This window comes from Rhinatrema bivittatum, chromosome 8 (genome assembly GCF_901001135.1).
Source record: "Rhinatrema bivittatum chromosome 8, aRhiBiv1.1, whole genome shotgun sequence".
In the NCBI taxonomy this organism is placed as follows: Eukaryota; Metazoa; Chordata; class Amphibia; order Gymnophiona; family Rhinatrematidae; genus Rhinatrema; species Rhinatrema bivittatum.
Window position 1 is genome coordinate 164,129,888 of NC_042622.1, and position 20,975 is coordinate 164,150,862.

At 44.2% G+C, this 20,975-nt stretch overlaps 1 protein-coding gene across 1 annotated transcript in view; it reads right to left on the reverse strand.

Annotated features, from left to right (window-relative positions):
• Positions 1-20,975, reverse strand: part of SPAG5 (sperm associated antigen 5) — a 131,844-nt gene that overhangs the window by 25,778 nt on the left and 85,091 nt on the right. The window contains exons 12-13 of the mRNA XM_029613522.1: positions 4,412-4,535; positions 3,820-3,952 (exon numbers count right to left, since the gene is read on the reverse strand). Coding sequence (XP_029469382.1) covers positions 3,820-3,952; positions 4,412-4,535 — 257 coding nt within the window. The remainder of the gene's footprint in view (positions 1-3,819; positions 3,953-4,411; positions 4,536-20,975) is intronic.

Here is a 20,975-nt window from a genome sequence, read left to right on the forward strand (position 1 = left end):
GCTCAAACACTTTTTTGTCTTTTTTTTTTTTTTTTTTTTCAACTTTGCTCTCCTTCTAAACCCCCTTCAGGGCTAGGACCCTGGAAAATGGGGGGAGGGTGACCGGCCCACCGGTAAACTCTCCCCCAGCCTCATGGACACTCTAAGCCGGGGAAAATAAGAGGGCAAGCCCTCTGTGCCTGCCACGCTCTAAGCTCCTGCGCTGCCAGGGAGAGAAAGAGAGAAACAGACAGTCTAACAAGAATAACACAACAGGAGAGAGAAGAAACCACTTGATCCGGTCCTAAGTATAACTAGCGTACTATAATAATTTGTTTCCCAGTACTGACAAACTGACCAGGCCAGGACCGCAGGTTATGCCTCTCAATCTGCTGGAGTCAGAGATAATACTGAGGGATCGCAGGTGGCACACCAATATATCTAGGGGGTGCTTTCAGTTTTCTCTCTGACTCCATCTGCTGGACAGGAGGCATAACCCAGCTGTCTGGACTGATCCTGGTACGTACAGGGAACATCTGGTTAAGACGAAAAGGGTGAAGCCACCTTAAGGAGGAACAAAGGAACTGTATGGTTCTTCATCATGTCATCTAAAAAACCCAAAAAATGGCTCTATGCCAGAGCCTGCAGTTCTGAAATTAGTCTGGTGGAACAGACTGCTACCAAAAAACACTGCTTTAAGAGCAAGCAGCTTAAATGACTCCTCTCTCAGAGGCTCGAATGGATGAGCAATCAGGTATGTCCATGCCAAATTCAGATTCCAGGCAGGTACTGACTCTCTCACCACTTCACTCCCTGAAGGAAACAAGATGCATTCGGATGAGAAGGTTCTGCTCATACTCTGGAACAGTCAATAGCCACTACCCTGCACCTTTAGGAATTTAAGGACCAATCCTTATCCAATCCCCCCATTGCAGGAATATTAAGATAACTGACACCAAAGCTCCTCTCTTCGAGATCTTCCTAACCAAGCACCAAACCTCCAGCTTCCAGAATTTCACATTCTCCAAGTATGTGAAAACTTTCTTGTACCACAAAAGGATATTTACAACCTTCTGAAAATATTCCTTCTCTGACAGATGAGCTCGCTCATCATGAACCAAGCCATAAGAGAACAGATGGATTCTCGGGCACCACCAGTCCCTGAACAATAGGCCCCTATCCTGAGTCAACAACCATAGCAGATCCCATCCAGCATCATTATTTGATCTGCATACCACTACCAGGAACACCATAGCCAATCAGGAGCTACCAATAACACTAGCCCCTGATGTCCAGGAATCTTCTGCAAGATCCTGCACACTATAGGCCACAGAGAAGCCAGTCTAATCAGGGTATCTAAATCGGATGATCCTTTTACCTTTCTTCGGCTTCTTTCCTTAGGACAGGGTAGAGATCAAAAGCCTTTGAAGATCCTATCTTAGCAGATCCCTCGGTAATTGACCCTGTTTTTTTTAAATGCCTGAAGCCATTTAAAAGCAAAGGAATCATAAGAACATGCCATACTGGTTCAGACCAAGGGTCCATCAAGCCCAGCATCCTGTTTCTAACAGTGGCCAATCCAGGCCATAAGAACCGTTGGCTCAAGGAGGCCATTGGTTCGGCGTACTTGGTGCGGGGAAAGCCGGTTCCCGTGGGTCTTCAGGCTCACTCGACTCGATCTCAAGCTGCGTCTTGGGCGGAAGCTTCTCAGGTATCGCCTCAAGAGATTTGCAGGGCGGCTACCTGGAAGTCGTTGCATACCTTTATCAGGCATTACCGGTTGGATGTCCGGGCTACCGATTCCGGGGGTTTTGGAGAGAGGGTACTCCGAGCGGGACTCTCTGCTTCCCACCCTAGGTAACTTAGCTCTGGTACATCCCAGGTGTCCTGGACTGATCCTGGTACGTACAGGGAAAGGAAAATTAGTTTCTTACCTGATAATTTTCGTTCCTGTAGTACCAAGGATCAGTCCAGGATCCCGCCCGCAGTGCTGCGCTGAAGTAACGGAGAGTCCGCTCATTGTTCTGGATTAATCTGTTCCGCTTGTTTAGCTCTCTCGGTTGGAGAGTCAGTTTCCAGCAGGGGTGTTTATTTCCCCGTTCTATTAGCGTTTATAGCAAGTTTTAGTTCGGTGGTTGTGTTTCTACTTTGACATTACGTACGACTGAAGGGGCTGTGACTGACACAGAGTCATATGTGACGCAGTCCGACAGTTTTGCTCTGTCTCCATCTACTGGTGCGGAGTTACAACCCAGGTGTCCTGGGCTGATCCTTGGTACTACAGGAACGAAAATTATCAGGTAAGAAACTAATTTTCCTTTACTTCTCCCCTGCCGTTGAAGCAGAGAGCTATGCTGGATATGCGTGAAGTATTAGTTTTTCTTCTCCCCTGCCATTGAAGCAGAGAGCTATGCTGGATATGCATTGAAAGTGAAGTATGCATTGAAATGCTCACAAATACTTTCCTGCTGTTGGCTAGGTATCTGGGAAGACGCCTTCAGGATCGCAGAGGGAGCAGGGACCCCCAACTGTCAGTTCCATGGAACCACTGAGGGTCAAGCTGCCCAGGGATTTCCAATCCCCTGCTTGCCTGGGTCATCCTGAGGGATGGTCCACGAAGGAACCTAACACCTCGGGGAGCATCTCCTCTTCTCTAACCTCTCTAATTTTTTTTTTGAACTCCAGACTGCAGGTTTGCACCTCTATCACCTGCTGGAGAAAAATAATGAGGGACTGCAAGTGGCACTCTAGGTTATGTAGCAGTGCTTCAAAGTCTTTGGTTCTCTGTCTCCATCTGCTGGTAGGGTTGCAAAACCTATTTGGACTGATCTGGGGTATGAACAAGAAGGGATATTCAGTGGCACAGCTATACTGTTAAATATCTGCACACAAATTGTTACTTAGCTGGATAGGTTATATCCATTGCTGGTCTAACTTATCCAATTAACTTAAGTTAACTGGATAAGTAGCACCGCCCTGATATGCACACATTTTATGCAGCTAAAAGATAGCCAGATAAATGACTTATCTAGCAGCCACTGAATATATTGATAAATCCTACTTAGCCGGCTATCGAGCACTGAATGCACTTTGAATATGCCACCCCATATTTTTCTTTTAAATGTTATCTAAACTACTTTTGTAGAGCAAGAAATTAAGACACCCTTACAAGTCAGATAGATGAGAAGGATGACTGCAATATTAAATGTATCCCAGAGCAACTAGAATTATGTTTTAGTTTTGTCTGCTTATAGTATAGATAATCTCTGTAGTAAACACGATGATGAATTTTTTGGGATTGAGTTACACTGGTGGCACTTGTTAATATATACATATAAGCAGGCCCATTCAGCCCTCACTTCCATCCCATGAACATTTCAATATTCTGTAATAGCTGGAGATAGAAGCCAGATATACCCAGGCCCACTGAGGATAGTATGGAGTTGAATTTTATGATGCAAGTATGTGGGACCTACATCTCTGATTTAAATAGGTATTTATCTACATCAGGTTTTCAAATGCAAAGGTTCCCATACATGTTTTTACCAACCTGTTTAAGCTATAGCATGCTGCATTCTTCAGTGACAAAACACTTGCGCATCTTGCAGCCAGTAACTGATGAAGTCACTTACCCTTTCCTCTGTTCAAGGATCTGTGTAGGGCATGGTAACATGCTGTGCAAGCTTAGAAAGTCGAAAGCTTGGCTTCTGACATCAACTTATGTTCTGGTAGTTCTCTAAAGCAGCCTAAACAAACATCTCCTCAGCCTATTAATCCCCTTTACCTGTCTCAGCTTCCCAGGGCACATTCATGCAACCCCCATTTCACTCCCACACTTGCCTGCTCTTTGTGGCTCAAGGTTTTGAACTGGTTTTCCTTTTCTGCTTTCAGGTTATCGATCTGTTCTTGGAGGTCACGAATGCTGGTGGCATACTGAGAGCTCAAATTCCACTGCTTGTCCTGAAGGTCACAGCTGCAGGCAGAGGACAGAAGGAATCTCCATTGAAAAGCAAAATGTGTGTGCACTGCAATTATAAATCACTATTCTTTCAAATTCGTAAGGACATTAGATCACATACTGCAACTCAGGACTAGCTTTGACCCTTGCATAGTAACAGCTCATCAATGAGCTACATCTAATGAATAAAGGCTGAAGCGCATTCCTCTCTTCTTCCATATTTGTACTACACAGGATTGCCAGGTGTCAGACCAGATGTGAATTACCACCCTCCAACCCCTCATATCTGCAGATACATTTTTAACCCTGTAATTTCTCACAACTTCAAAGTATTAAGTATTCTACATGAGGCTTTAAATTGCCTGTCACTGTAACATGCTTTGTTATAGTCTAAAACTGGCCAAGTGACTATCAAGAAATCAAACGGCCCTGCAAAAGCAGCTGGAGCAAACACCAAGCTCTTCCAGAACTCACAGCTCCTTCCTCAGCTTATGAACTTCTTGGATTTTATTCTGGCACAGGTGAGATGCAGAGATGCTCAGGTTTGCTATAATGTCTCCATGCTCAGACAGGATATCTGGCAAGCTCTTGTCAAATTCTGCAAATAAGAGCAGAGAGAAAGATAGCATTAAACCCCATCAACAGCATTATTTTTCATTAACATGCATGAAGCAGTTACTAATGATTCTAGTAGAAAAAGGAGCTGGTGGCTTCTCATATTGCTGAAGCAATATCAGAAAGAGCAGGTGACCCTTTTAAGCTCTGATTAAAGAAAAAAGTTCATTTGGTAACATTTTGAACAGAGCTAGGTCCCAATTCAATAGCAGAAAACACTGATCAGCTTCATTAAAATTAACAGGAAAACAGGGAGAGAAAAGCAAGCTACAACTTAAAACAATCAAGACATTTCTGAACATCTACTACAAACAAAAACACAGCAGTTATCTTATATGGGGCAATACTACCTTCTCAGAGTTTTTCTGAATGCTTGTAAGTGATTTATCATCACGTGTTCTCCACGCACCAGTCCCACTGCAAACATCCATTATATCTATTCATTTTTGTATGTGCTTAAATTTCTCTCTCACCTGTACAGTTATATGCTCCAGGCAAGTTACAATGGATTCACAAAATCATAAAAATAAAGCAATAAGGAGATGTTTTTACCTGTTAATTTTCTTTCCATGAATCCTGCTATACCAGACCAGCTGAAACAAGTGAGTTATGTCCTCCTACCCACAAATGGAGGCAGAGAACACGATTTTCCTTGTTGACATTATTACCACTACTTAAGAGGTAATGAAGCACATAACTAAGTATTTGTATAAAAAAGCTCTGAATAGAACAAATACATTCAAACTGAGAAAAAAAATTCAAAATTAAAAAGTTATCTGAGAGAAGATCCGCTTACCAAAAACTAGCTGTAAGTAACAGGGAAGATAGGAGAGTAAAACCAAAGGCTGACCAGAGGATCTACTCCTCTGTAATACCTCTCTGTAAGACAGGTTCTTGAAAACAAAGACTTCCTCCTCCTCAATGCGGCCCAGCTTCCCAGGAGGGTCCTGGACTAGTGTAGCAAGATTCATGGAAAGAAAACTAACAGGTAAAAATTTCTCCTTTCATTTCATTCTGCTTCACCAGAGCAGACTGTAGGTATTATAGTCGAGAAAAGTGAGAAGTACCATAGCCCAACTAATTTAAGAGGGAGGAAGCGAAGGCCGCTTTAAGAACACCCGCCCAAAAGGCTGCACTCTCTTTGGCAAGCACATCCAATTCAAAATGCTTAGCAAAAGAATGAAAGCACTACTAAATAGCCACCTCACCAATATCCATCGGCACAACAGCAGTTTCTTCTGCCCAGGAAGATGATGGAGCTCTAGCAGAATGAACACGAATAATCTCTGACGTCATACCGCTGTAGAGCACATATGCTGAAAATATTGCGTCCATGATCCAGCTTGCCAGAGGAGCTTTGGAGGCCACCTCCCCTTATGTGGCCTTTCAAACAAAAAACAGCCTGTCTATTGTCTAGAAAGGATTAGTAATCTCCAAATAGTTAAGCACCTGGGAGGCATTTATAATTCCAAAGATTTGTTACTTTGATACTCATCTCTAGAGAAAGCTGGCAAAGAAATAGTCTGACAAGGAATGCCAACATTATCTTTAGAAGAAAGGAAGACAAGGTACCAATAGATACCAAATCCATCCCCAAAATAACAAAAATAGATCCATACAATGAATAGCCTGAAACTTGGAAACATGTTGAGCTGAACAGATTGTCATCAGGAAAAAACACCTTCAAAGAAATATCCTTAAGTAAAGCATGTTTTAAAGACTCAAAAGGAGAGGCCACTAATGCTTTCATGACCATAATGAGATTCCAGAGAGGAACAGTTAACCAAAATGGAGGTCATAGCCTCTACGTTCCACGAAGGGAGCAGGACATATTTGGATAGGAAACTACCAAAATCCCATGGATCTTACCCCTAAAACAGGAGATTGTCGCTACCTGGACTTTGAAAGAGTCCAAGGCTAGTCCCTTCCTCAAGCCTAATCGGAGAAAGACTAAAATACCAGGGATATCCAACCTCTAAGGGGAAATCATTTCCTGCAGCAAGCCTGAAAGACACCAAACCTGAACGTAAGGCATAGAAGTAGAGGTTATATAGACTTTCAATAGAGTAGAGATTACCAAAGAAGAGTAATCCTACTTCATCAAAAACATAGCTGTTGAATCCAGCCACAAGATAAAAAAAAAACTGAGAAGCATCTTCCATGACCCTGCACCAAGAGTCCTTGGGCTTCTGAAAGATGAATCAGATGATTGAACTACAGTCTAATCCGATCTGTATATTAGGGCTTCCTTGACCAATCTGGCGCCACTAGGACCACGTGAGAGTTCCAACTAGTCTCCTTAGAATTTTTCTCATTAATGGCCCAGGAAAAATGTCTAATAGCTCCCCTCTTGGCCAAGGCTGATCTAGAGCATTTATTCTTTTTGCTCCACTCTCCCTACGATGTACTTGGGCATTCTTGCAAGTTGCATTATATGCTGAAAGGCATCTTGGTTGAGTGCTCACCTGGAACAAGAAAAGTCCTGCTCAGGAAAATCTTCCTGAACATTCTTCCTGGCCTGCAATGTGAGCCAGTCAAGTGGTGATTTTCCTCTGCCCAATGGAAGAGTAGAATTGTCTCTTCCAACACCCCCTAGTTTTCACATATTTCCTTGTCTGCTATCTTCCTCTGGTGTCATACTGTTGGACAGCACGATGACTGTCTTCCCCCTTAAGGAGAGAAGAAAATGACAAAGGGCTAACCTTTTTGCCCCCATTTTCAAACTGTTGATGGATCAAAGGGCCCTCTTCCTGTGACCACTGTCCCTGAGCTACTTGATTCAGACAATACACTCCCCAACCCAACAGATTCGTAACCATTGCAGATAGTATCCACAAGGGTGGTATTGGGCTCATGTCCTTCAATGGGTTCTGAAGGAACATCCACCAAAAGACATCCCTCCACTGATATGGGCAATGGGAGGTGAAACAAAATCTTGAGAACGGCCCAGTCACTGTGATACAAGGGAGGACTGGATTGGTTGTCATAAAAACCTAGCAGCTGAATGCAAATCCTCTTTTTCACATTTCCCCTTGCCGTTGAAGCAGAGTGCAATGTTGGAGTTGCATTAACCATGTGAAGGCTTATTGAGTAATGGTAGTAATCACCAGGTAGTAGACACCATTCCAGCAACCCACCCCCATGGCTCTTCTCTTCATTCCCATCCACTAGCCTTTATGGATCCACAGTGTATATCTCTTGCCCCTTTGAAATCCTTCACAGTTTTAGTCTTCATCACTTCCTCTGGAAGGGCATTCCAGGCATCCATCACCCTCTCCGTGAAGAAATACTTCCTGACATTGGTTCTGAGTCTTCCTCCCTGGAGTTTCAAATCGTGATCCCTAGTTCTACTGATTTTTTTTCCAATGGAAAAGGTTTGTTGTTGACCATGGATAATTAAAACCTTTCAAGTATCTGAAAGTCTGTATCATATCACCCCTGTTCCTCCTCTCCTCCAGGGTGTACATATTTAGGTTCGTCAATCTCTCCTCATAAATCATTTTATGAAGACCATCCACCTTTTTGGCTGCCCTTCTCTGGACCACCTCCATCCTGTCTCTGTCCCTTTGGAAATACGGTCTCCAGAACTGTACAAGGGCCTTGGTGATCCCTCACCTGGAGTACTGTGTTCTCTTACTAGATATTCCTCTCTCTATGCAGCTCAGCATTCTTCTGGTTTTAGCTACCGCTTTGTCACATAGTGTCTAACGATCTGAAGTCGGCGAAACAATCACACCAAGGTCTCACTCCTGCTTCGTGCACATCAGCCCTTCATCTCCCATCAAATACAATTCTTTTGGATTTCCACACCCCCATATGCATGACTCTGCACTTCTTAAAAATTGAATTTCAGCTGCCAAATCTTCAACCACTCTTCCAGCTTCCTTAAATCCAGCCTCATTCTCTCCACTCCGTTGCAGATCTTAGTATCATCCGCAAAAAGAAAAACCTTACTTTCTATCCCGTCTGCAATGTCGCTCACAAAGATATTGAACAGGACCGTCCCAACACCTATCCTTGTGGCACTCCACTTAACACCGCTCTCTCTCTCTTCAGAGTAAGTTCCATTTACCATCACACATTGTCTTCTGTCCATCAACCAGTTTGCAATCCAGGCCACCACCTTGGCACTCACTCCTAAGCTTCTCATTTTATTCACAAGCCTTCTGTGTGGGACTGTATCAAAAGCTTTGCTGAAATCCAAGTAGATGACATCCAGCGCTCTTCCTCGATCCAATTCCCTAGTCACCCATCAAAAAAGTCAGAGTTGTCTGACAGGACCTCCCCCCTGGTGAATCCATGCTGCCTCTGGTCCAGCAATTCTTCTGACTGTAGATAGTTCACTATTCTTTCTTTCAGCAGTGACTCATTACTTTTCCCACCACCGAGGTGAGGCTAACCAGCCTCCTCTCTGCTCCCACTCTTGTGAAGCGGGACCACCACTGCTCTTCTCCAATCACTCGGCACCACTCCCATTTCTAGGGATCTATTGAACAGGTCACGCAGCGGACCCGCCAGCACATCTCTGAGCTCCCTCAGTAACCTGGGATGAACCTAATCAGGTTCCATGGCTTTGTCCACTTTCAGTTTTTCTAGCTCTTCCCATACATTCTCTTTTGTAAACTGAATTTCATCTACTCCACTCCCCTCCAGTTTCTTGTTAACTAGCGACGGTCCTTCTCCAGGGTCCTCTTTAGTGAACACTGAACTGAAGTATTAGTTTAATATTTCTGCCATTTCTTCATCTCTCTCCATACATTGATCCTTTTCACCTTTCAATTTCACTATACCACTTTGGACTTTTCTCCTTTCTCTGATGTTCAAAAAAATGTTTTGTCACCTCGATTTACCTCTTTAGCAATCTTTTCTTCCGCTTGACTTTTTGCTTTCTTGATTACTTTCTTCGTCTCCCTCAGTTCCACCTTCCTTTTGATCCTCCCTTTGGGATCCTTTATATTTCTTAAACGCTGTGTTTTTTTTTAAACCTGTATTTATAAACTTTTCTTATAACATGGAACAGCATGAATACTCATAACTCTTTACCATCATAGCAGGCACACCCGTCTGAGTATAGTACATGTGAAGTAAATATACATCTGGATAGAATGTGCCTCACAAACATAGACAAACTGTATGTTTATTTCTTCCATATCTACCACTCAAACAGCTTTTTTCTCCCCTCCACATTCCCCATCCCAGAATTTCATCCCCCTCCCCCACCAGCGCTGACCAAATAGGCTAGAACAAGAAGTCTGTGCTGAAGGAACAAAGTGTTCTTATTTAGTGAAGAAAAAGTGCTCTATGTGCAGGATCCCATGATATTGTATCATGAATTGGTTACGTCCAAAATCTTGCTTCTCGTTTTGGAATTAAGAGACATTAGGTAGGGATGCCATATGGCTAGAAAGAAATCATATCTCTTAGCTGATATTGAGGATTTTGCAGAAAGCTGCTCATATCACACCAATTGATGTAGTTTCAGTCGCCATTGTGTCAGAGTTGTAGGGTCTTTATGTATCCACTGCTTCAGAATAGCCTGTTTGGCTAATAGCAAAGCTTTGCATAGAAACAGGCGGTGTGCTCGATTCTGGGCTCCCGGTAAGATGACCTGCATCACATGCAGCAGACAAAGTTTCATGTCCATCGATATCACTCGCTTTAGAAGGTGGCCCAGGTAGGCAAATACACGGTCCCAAAACTGTAGGGTGAGGTTGCAGTCTCAAAAATTATGCCAGAAGGTGGCAGGGTTATGCCCACATTTGACATAAGCAGCAGACGTAGCCAGCTGCCATCAGTAGGCCTGAACTGGAGCCACATAACTTCTGTGTAACAGTTTGAATTGAATTTCCCGTAATTGTATATTTTCTGTATAACTGGCTACTTTTTTAAAGCAATCACCAAGTTGTGGTGGAGAAATTTCACACTGAAAGTCTTGAGTCCAGGCAGCAGCCATACGAGCAAGACGCTCGGTGGTGTCCAGGGGAAATATCTTTTTTAACATGGTGGAACACATCGCCTCTTTCATCGACAGGGAGAAAAAGGATGTCAATGAAGCTTGGTGGGGGGTGGACAGAGTACCACCAGCCCATGTTTGTAGAAAATGCCTCACTTGAAGATAAGTGAAAAAACTGTTCCGATGAATCCCGAATTTGGATTGTAATTCTGTGAATGAATGAATAAGTCCCCCCCTTCATCATTAAAAAAGTGATGAATATATGTAAGGCCTAGTTGTTTCCAGTGTTGAGACACCGCATTCTTCCATCCAGGGGTAAATGTAGGAAGGCCATCAATGGTTGAAAAGGTTAAGGTCTGTCAGGAGACATGAAGCTGTGAAAAAAGGTGTCTTCACGCTTTATGGCAAGCCTCCACGTACAGGAATTCTTGAACGTGTAGGGATAACGCAGACTTTGGCGCTGTTAGGAGGTTTCCTAGGGCAAATGGTGTATACCAGTTTTTTTTTAGCAAGTCCATTGGTGTGTAGATGTCTGAGGTACCCAGCCATTCCCTGACATGGCACAGAAGATTGGTAACATTGTATAGGTGAAGATTGGGGCACATCAGTCCTCCCTCGGGCAACGGACGCATCAAGGTCGTTAATGCAATCCTTGCTTTCTTACATCGCCAGAGGAAACCTTGCAGTGCACTGTTCAGTTCAGCAATGTGTGACTTGTGAATCCAAACAGGCAGCATGTGCATGAGATAGAGCCACTTGGGAAGTTCAATCATTTTGAAAAGTTGGATCCACCCAGATAATGATAATGGCAGAGACTCCCAATCTTTCAGTTTTTGTTTGGTCTTGTGCAACTGAGGATTTATATTAATATCATAGATATGTCTAACATCAGTCGGTATACGAATGCCCAAGTATTTCATTTCTGCGGTGACCCATCGTAGAGGGAATTCTCCTGGCCAATGCGTTTGGATCTGACCCGTAACATCTATAGCCTCCGACTTATCACGGTTAATTTTCAAACCGGAGAATTGGCCAAATTGAGTTTGGAGTTCTAAAACCCTACTTAATGAAATAATTGGGTTCACCGCAAATATCAATACATCATCGGCAAAGGCCGCAAGTTTGAAGTGTGTCTTCCCCACCATTAAACCTTCTGTGTCTGGGTCGGCATCAATGGCCCTTAACAGAGGGTCCAATGTGAGAATGTATAGCAGCGGGGATAGAGGGCACCCCTGCCTAACTCCCCTATGGAGGTCAAAAGGTGCAGACATCATCCCGTTGGCTATAATAATAAGATTGTGGCTGCTTGTACAACCATGCAATGTTCTGCAATACACTCCCCTGAAAGCCATACTTCTGTAACACTGAGAATAGGTAGTCCCAAGCCACTCTTATTGAATGCCTTTTCCGCATCGAACCCCACCGCCAGTGCTGGAATATTATGGGACCTGCAGTGGGTCATCGCCAACCATAAACTCAAAAGGTGGCGACTGGCTTTCCCACTCTTCACAAAGCTCACCTGACTGTTAAAGATGAGACATGGCAAAACCCCACTGAGCCTCATGGCTAAGATCCGGGCAAATACTTTTACATCATAATTTAGAAAGGAAATTGGCCTGTAAGAAGCAGGATTTAAAGGGTCTTTACCACTTTTTGGAAGGACTATGATATATGCCGTAGTGGCCTCTTTAGTGAGCAACATCTGAGAAGTAGGTCTGTAAGGGGTCACCGACTTCCGTTTTCAACAATTTATAGTAATCTGCATTTAGACCATCGGGACCAGGCGCCTTATGGATCTGACTGGACCCAATTACTCTCCCATATTTCTTGGATAGTGATGGGCGTGTTGAGAAATTGCAACTGTTCAGCAGTCAGCTTCGGTAAAAAGAGATTACTGAAGAAATGATTTTCCGCAGTCGGTGCATGTGGGTTAGAGTCAGCTTCGTATAGGGATTCATAAAATTTTTGAAAAAGAGCACATATCTGTGACCCTGAAGAGTGCTGCACTCCCTTATGGTCTTTTAGGGCTGCTATAAATGTTGTGCCTCGTTGGGCTCTGACCTGATATGCTAGCAGTTTTCCCATTTTGTTGCCAAAACGGAATAGTTTGTGTGTGTAATACAATATATTTTGTTGCGTTCTGCGATGTATGTAACAGTTTAAGGTATATAGTAGGTCCCTATACTCCTTTTTAACCTGAGCAGTGGGATGTGCTATTAATTTTCTTTTTGCCTTTTGAACCTCTAACCCCAAATCAATGAGCTGTTTACTGGCCAGCTTCCTTTGCCTGATAACATATGCACCTGATTGTTCCCCACCGGCTCCCCCACCACAAAATAAAGGGCAACACCCCTCAGCTGGCCAATTGTAATACATTTAACCGCCACATTTTTTAAAACATGAAACATTAAGCAGCGTCACCATTCCAAAAAAAAGGATAGATTTCCTCCTCGTTGGGAGAGAGAATAAGTGCCCGAGGCGCAGTTTCTGGCGAGGTTTCACCTTGCATCCATATTTTCCGCTATGTACTGTTTCACTGCCTCCATGGAGTCGAAACTATGCCAGGCCCCATTGTGTTCCATACGTAAGCGGGTGGGATACTGAAGAGTGAATTTTAATTTTCTGTTGAAAAGATCTGCACAGATCGGTGAGAATTCCCTGCGTTTGGCTGATACTACTGCGGAGTAGTCCTGAAAAATCATTATTCTACTTCCCTCATAGGATAAGGTTGTACATCTCCTATAGGCTTGTATAATAGCAGTCTTATGGCAGAAATTCAAGAAGCGTGCAATTACCACCCTGGGTATAGTTTTCTTGTCCCCAATCTGCATGCTCTCTCAACAGTTACATTGCACCGTTTGATGATCACTGAGGTGGGCATCCACCCAGACATTAGAGAAATTATCTCCGTTAGTGAGCACTAAATTAATTATAGCTCCCTCCCTTGTGGGTTCCTTTACCATTTGTTTGAACAGAGCCCCTTGCAGGGCATCCACTATCTCTCTACTACTGTTAGATTCTGCAGAAGGGATTCTCCAGTCTACATCCGGCAGATTAAAATCTCCAACAGTCACCACTTCTCCCTTCTTTTGAATGTCTTCAACCAGATCTCTGTCAAGTTCTTCCATTTGATTTGGAGGCCTGTAAACCACTCCAATAAAAATGGATGCCCCATCTTTTTTTTTAGGACGGCCCATAATGCTTCTTCTTTTCCCCATCTTCCTTGCAGCTCAGATGCTTGGATATTGTTTTTGACATAAAGACCCATTCCTCCCCCTTTTCTGTCCTTCCTTAACAAGTTATAGCCCAGTATGGCCATATCCCAATCATGAGATTCCATGAACCACGTTCTCCGTGACAGCAACAATGTCCAAGAACACCTTCACCAATAGGGCTTGCAGATCTGGGATTTTATTGCCCAAACTACGAGCATTTGTGCTCATAGCTTTCCAACTTTTCTTTTTCAGGCTACTGCTTTTCTTGGACTCCTTTTGTTACTTATTTAGCTGACTTTTGTTATCCACTTCACCCTTTTCCTTTGCATTTGTATTTTGGGGGTGACATTCTAATTTCCTTCTGCCACCCCCAGCATCTAGTTTAAATGCCTTATGACATAAGAGAGAAATTCAAATCCTAAGATCCTTTTTTCTGCCACAGACAGATGTAAGCCATCTTTGGCAAAGAGCTTTTTATTGTACCATACATGGCCCTAGCTCCCAATATATCCAAAACTTTGTCCTTTACACCAGGATTTGAGCCATACATTGAAGTTATCAATATGGCGTAGCCTCTCCTTCCCCTTTCCATGAACAGGTAACACTTCTGAAAAGGCAATGGTTGTCGCCATGTGACTAATCTGCTTCACTAGAGACTGGAAATCTCTCTGTACCACTTGGATGCTGTTTCTAGCAAGGTCATTGGTTCCCAGATGGATGGTAATATCAACTTTAGAGTCTTTGCTTTCTTCTTTGATCGCTTTGACTTTCTGAATAGCATTTCTGCTGGCCGATGATCCTGGAAGGCTTTTAACTGTAGCATTTCCCTCGAAAAGAGTTCCCAAATTAGTGCCTCTGATGACAGTCACCCAGCACAATGAACTTTTTCCTTTGGTTATTGATTGTATCTTCTTTCTTTTCAGATACCACTTCAATCTATTTCACAAGAGCTTCTTCATTATCTAATACAGAGAAGGCGTTTTGTACTTGTGTCACTTGAAAGAGCTTGTGTCTCCACATCACAGGTCTTACTCTACACCAGAGCCCACTGTCATCCAGTTGTTTTTTTGGGTTCCTTAATGCCCTGTGTGAGTGGGGGGGGTGGGGCGGAGGGGTAGACTTGTTGGCTGCACAGTTGTGAAGAAAGAGTGTCTGTGAGTCACAGGGCTTATCCTACCTTAGCCCACTGTAAACCCCTTTTTCCTTGACTTTTGGTTTTTCTGTGGTAATGGGGAATTCCTGAATATTGTAAAGTTGGTGAAACTTTCTTTATTGCAGCTAATTCAGCTTTAACTTCAGCCAGCTCCTTTTTCAAGGAAGAGAGTTCTGAACAAACGAGGCAAGCCCTAAGTTTCCAGATGATTTCCTTCAGAATAAAGGCTCCACAATAGTTAAGAACATAACAACATGCCATACTGGGTCAGACCAAGGGTCCATCAAGCCCAGCATCCTGTTTCCAACAGTGGCCAATCCAGGCCATAAGAACCTGGCAAGTACCCAAAAACTAAGTCTATTCCATGTTACCGTTCCTAGTAATAGTAGTAGCTATTTTACATTGGATAGTCCTTATTTTGGTAAATTTATTTGATGAATAACACCTAAGGAATTACCAAATTATCTTGTTGCCAATTATGTATTCAGGCAGACTATATCAGAAAAACAAACCCAGGGGTGGGCGGGTAGAGGGGCAGGGTGGGACGACTGTGGGAGAAAATGATAAGAGGTCTACAAAATCATGAAAGGACTTGAACAAGTTAATGTAAATCGGTTATTTACTCAGATAACAGAAGGATTGGGGGGCATGCCATGAAGTTACCAAGTTGCTCATTTAAAACAAACTGGGTTTAAAAAAAGGTTTGGATAAGTTCCTAGAGGAAAAATCCATAAACTGCTATTAATAAGCAATAGTAACTTGAGATTTATTTAATGTTTGGGTACCTGCCAGATACCTGTGACTTGGATTGGCCACGGTTGGGAAGAGGATACTGGCTCTGACAGAGTATGGCATATCTTATGTTCAAAACTTAACTAGGTGCTCCACATTTCCTCCAAATAATAGTTTTTCTTTATTTATTTTATTTAAAAACTTTTCTATACAGTTGCTAAGTTAAATACCATTGCAACAGTTTACATGTAGGCACATATTTAATGTAGGTGAAAGTGTACTATAGTACATTCTAACAGGTGCCGTCAAAGGTTCGGTTACAATAAATTGTACCAAGGTACGTACACAGGTAGTTTTATCACACATAGTATTATAGTTATGCTTATTGTGTAGAGTTCATATACTAATCTACTGTAAAGTCCTAAGTACTGTGTGTCGGTGCCTTTCTGTCTTTCCTGAATAATTTCTCTCTATTCTCTCGTCTCTTTGTGAAATGCTTGTTTAAAAAGCAATGTTTTTAAACTTTTCTTGAATGCCTTGAGATCACTTTGTAGTCTGATCTCTGGAGGCATTGTGTTCCAGATTATGGGTCCTGCTAGTGATAGGGCTCTTTCTCTCACTTGGGTCAGTCTTGCTGTTTTAACTGATGGAATGGTTAGGAGTGCTTTATTTGCTGATCGGAGGTTCCTGTGTGGAGTGTGTACCCGTAATGCTGTGTTTAACCAATCTGATTTCTCATCATAAATTAGTTTGTGAATGATACATAGGGTTTTGTATTTAATTCTGTGTTCAATTGGTAGCGAATGTAACTCTGCTAGGGTTTCAGTTATATGGTCCCTCCTTTTTTTCCGGTTAGTATTCTAGCTGCTGTGTTCTGAAGTATTTGCGGTGGTCTTAATGTCGTATTAGGTAGTCCTAGCATAAGGGCATTGCAGTAGTCCGTGCTGGAGAAAATTAGTGCCTGTAGTATTGTTCGGAAGTCATTTTGAGTTAGTAGTGGTTTAAGTTTTCTGAGTACCATGAGCTTTGCATAACCTTCCTTTACTTTTAGTGATATGTGTTGTTTCAGATTGATTTCAGGGTCTATAATTATTCCCAGGTTATGTACTTTTCCAGCTAGTTCAGTTTTCTGGTTGTCTTTGAGTATTATTGAGGTTTGACTGATTTCAGAATTTTTTCGTTCTAAGTGTAGAAATTCTGTTTTAGCAATATTTATTACAAGTTCCGTTTGTGTCAGTAGTTGTTTTATGATGCTTAGGTACATGTTGGCTAGGTTTAATGTTTTTTCTAGTGTCCTCTATGGGTAGAATTAGTTGAATGTCGTCGGCGTAAATGTAGTGTATAATTCCTAGTCCTGCAAGTAAGTGGCATAATGGCAGCATGTATATGTTAAAAAGGGTCGCAGATAGGGCTGATCCCTGTGGAACTCCTGTTTTGAGATTAATTTTTCTGATAATGTGTTGTTGATCTGAACTTGGAAAAACCTGTTTTTTAGATATGAACTAAACCAGGCCATGTAATCCGATTTCTTCCAGTCTATTTAGTAGTATTTTATGGTTTACTGTGTCAAAGGATGCTGATAGGTCAAGCATTAGTAGAATATAGTGTTTACCACTATCAAAGTCTCTTAAAATGTTATCTGTTAGAGAGAGTAGCAGAGTCTCAGTGCTGTAGTGTTTTCAAAATCCGTGTTGAGATGGGTACAGTATGTTATTGTTATCCAGGTGTTCAGCTAGCTGTTTCTGTACTGTTTTTTCGATTAGTTTAGCTATTAAAGGAAGATTTGCTACTGGTCTATAGTTGTTTAGGATAAGGGGATCACTGGTTTTTTTTCTCTCTTAATTATTGGTTTTATTATTGCTCCTTCCAGTATATCTGGCATTGTTCCTTCTTCTAGGGATAGGTTTATGATTTTAGTAAACGTATGGGTGACTATGTTAGCTGATTTCTTCAGTTCATTTGTAGGTATTGTGTCAATTTTGTGTGGGGCGGGGTTTACATTTTTTAGCATCTGTTCCACTTCCATTTCAGATATCTCAGTGAAAGATGTTTTACCCATCAAGACTTAGATCATGTAAAAATGTTGGTTTGCACCTAATTTTCTTTCCTTGATTTCTACCAGACTAATCCAGACTTATGGGTTTTGCTCTCCTACTAGCACAGGGGTGGGCAAACTACGGCCCACTTATCAATTTAAAATTGACCTTACAAGCAGTCCACATAACATCGAGCCCTGAATAGCAAAGGAAGAAGACCCGGCTGCCTTGCAGCACATGAAGTTATACGCTGGTGGGGTTCCAATACCTACCATCAGGAAAATGACCCGACTGCATTGCGGCACATGAAGTTATGCGCTGGCAGGAAGAGGACAGGTACCGTGGCATGCCTTGCTGGTGACGTTCCCATCTTTTTCCAGCAAGGAAGACCAGCACCATGGCATGGTTTGCTAGCGAGGTTCCCACCTCTCACCAGCAAGAACAAGACCCGCAGTGCTGAGGCGTCATGTGCTAATGGGGATGGCACTCCCTGCCAGCAAGAGGCAGCCCTGAAGCTTGAAGCTGACCTGTCGGAAGGAAGACAGAACTCTAGCAGGAAGGGTGAGTGACATGGTGGCTTGGTAAGAGGATGAGGATGGGGAGTGCCTGAGAAGGGAGAGAAGGGAAGGGACTAAATGGGGAGAGGGAGTGAGTGACAGAGAAGGGAGGGAGTGAGAGAAGGGAGTAGGGAGAATGACTGAAAAATGAGTGAGAGGGAGGGAGAAATTGGAAGAGGGTAATGGAGAAGGTAGAAAGTATTCGTGAGTGTATGGATGAGAAGAGAGGAGAAAGTGTTCTCTCCACCTCCCCTCCACTAATCCGGTCTTAGGCTAACTAGAAATCAAAAGTTCGTAGCTATGGAGAGAAAAATTTTTATCCTTAGTTTTAATTATTGTGTGTTTGATATGACTGCTGTTTTGAAACATTTAATTTTTTTAACCTTATTCTTCTTAATTGTATGTTCATTTCTTCATCTGTTTTGAATTATTCTTTTTATTAATATGGTTTACTCACTGTTATGATTGATTTATATTTCTTGACTGTTTTACAAGGAATGTTGATTTTTCTATTTTTGCATTATTACACTGCTTTTAGGATTTTCAGTCTACTTTGTCTGCACCTTACTATTTATACTTCATAGCCTTTTTATTCTTATTTGGTGAGGTTCTGCCTGTATTCTGCATTTGTGACCGAGGAGAGGGACTCTGCTAGCTCGGAAAACATCTTGTACCTTTTGTGGGTTAAAGGCCGGGATCCATGCTTGAAGATGACTCCTCGTGTGCTAAAAATGATTGTGCATAAGCCTGCTGTATACTAAAATGCCTACAGCAAGTGCTGGGGGAGTTTGGTTGTTGTGTTGAGAAAATCCAAGGGGGAGCCCTGACCCGCCCCGCAGTCAATAACTGTCATAATCCGCTATGCTGGTGGGAGGAGCAATCAGATAGGAGTAGCAATCTGTTGTATAGACTGCTGGAGATAGTAGTAGGTGGAGCCTTGGGCCGGTGGCAGATGACCATGCCCCCGGAGGGGGGGGGGGGGGGGGGGAAGATCCAGAGAGTGACCACTGGCTAGGCTTAGAGTATGGAGACAGACACACACTAGTGGTCTTGAAACCACTAAAGGTGGCAGTAGTGAGCTGAAGTGCCCAGCAGGGCTGAAGTCCCTCAGATACTGGAACAGCGATCCCTGGATGGCTGAGCTGTTGAGAAACTGTAGACAGTGAGTAGGCAGGGTATGCAGAGTTCATGAACAGAACTTAGATGCAACACTCACATATTGGTCTCAGGGAGCTCAGGAGCTGGAAAGGATAGGCCCTCGAGGAGCGAGTACCTGGTTCCAGGGAAAGCTCTGAGAGAGCAATGGTAACTCACAATGATGTAGACAGTGATGGCTTCCAGGCAGAAGAGAAATCAGCAGATAGTCAGGAACGAGGGCCCTCGAGGAGCGAGTACCGGTTCCTGTCTGTAACCTGAAAAGCAAAGAGCGAGCGAGGCCCCCGAGGAGCGGGTACCTCTGGTAAGTCCGAGGAGGCAGAGTAGCATAGGCAGGGTAAGCTGAGTAAACCTTGTCCTAATCCTTCCGAACCTTTGCTAACTCACAGGTCGATCCAGTAAGGCCGCGGTAGAAACAGTGCGGTAGTGTCAGGCGCACCCTTCCTCCCCGCACGCACAGTTCTCTTCACTAACTCCCCGATACTCTCCTCTAATCGCATGCAAATGCATGCCGCGGCTTTAAAGCGGTAGGGAAGGGTTATGCCCGCGTAACCCATTTTACTGTATAGGCGCTTAATACAGCGCCTATACATTAACCTGGGTGCGCTGGTACCTGTCATTTCAAATGACATTTGAAATGACAGGCACCAGGAAGTGTAAAAATCAAAATTTTTAAATACCTGTCGGAGGGCCGCGTGGGTCCAGGCGGCCGGCGGGATCCGGGGGGCCGGGGGTCGGGTGGTTAAATCTAGGCCGCGGGCGGGGGGGGGGGGGGGGCGGGTGGACGCGCGTTAGTTTCAGACGGCCGCGTGGGTACAGGCGGCCGGCGGCGGCGGGAGCCGGGTGGTCGCGTGTTAAATCTAGGCCGCGGGCGGGTGGGCGCCTGTTCCAGGCAGCGGCGGCAGGGGGACACGCGTTAGTTCGAGACGGCCGGCGGGTGGTCGCGTGTTAAATCTAGGCCGGGTCCGCACAGGCGCGCATTCATTCATCCAGGCGGAGGAGCCGGTGGCGAAAGCAGCCGGCTCCTCCGCCTGGATGAATGAATTCATTCACTGCCGGTGGGGGCTGCCTCTCCGGCAGCCCCCACCGGCAGTGAATGAATGAATGTGCGCCTGTGCGACCCCTGCGATTCGGCGCTCAAGGCAGTCACATGCCGTGACGTCACGCCGTGAGCGCCGAAAGTAGCCGAAAAGTAGCCGAAAGTAGCCGGCTCCTCCGCCTGGATGAATGAATTCATTCACTGCCGGTGGGGGCTGCCTCTCCGGCAGCCCCCACCGGCAGTGAATGAATGAATGTGCGCCTGTGCGACCCCTGCGATTCGGCGCTCAAGGCAGTCACATGCCGTGACGTCACGCCGTGAGCGCCGAATCGCAGGGGTCGCACAGGCGCACATTCATTCATTCACTGCCGGTGGGGGCTGCCGGAGAGGCAGCCCCCACCGGCAGTGAATGAATTCATTCATCCAGGCGGAGGAGCCGGCTGCTTTCGCCACCGGCTCCTCCGCCTGGATGAATGAATGCGCGCCTGTGCGGACCCGGCCTAGATTTAACACGCGACCACCCGCCGCCCGTCTCGAACTAACGCGTGTCCCCCCGCCGCCGCTGCCTGGAACAGGCGCCCAC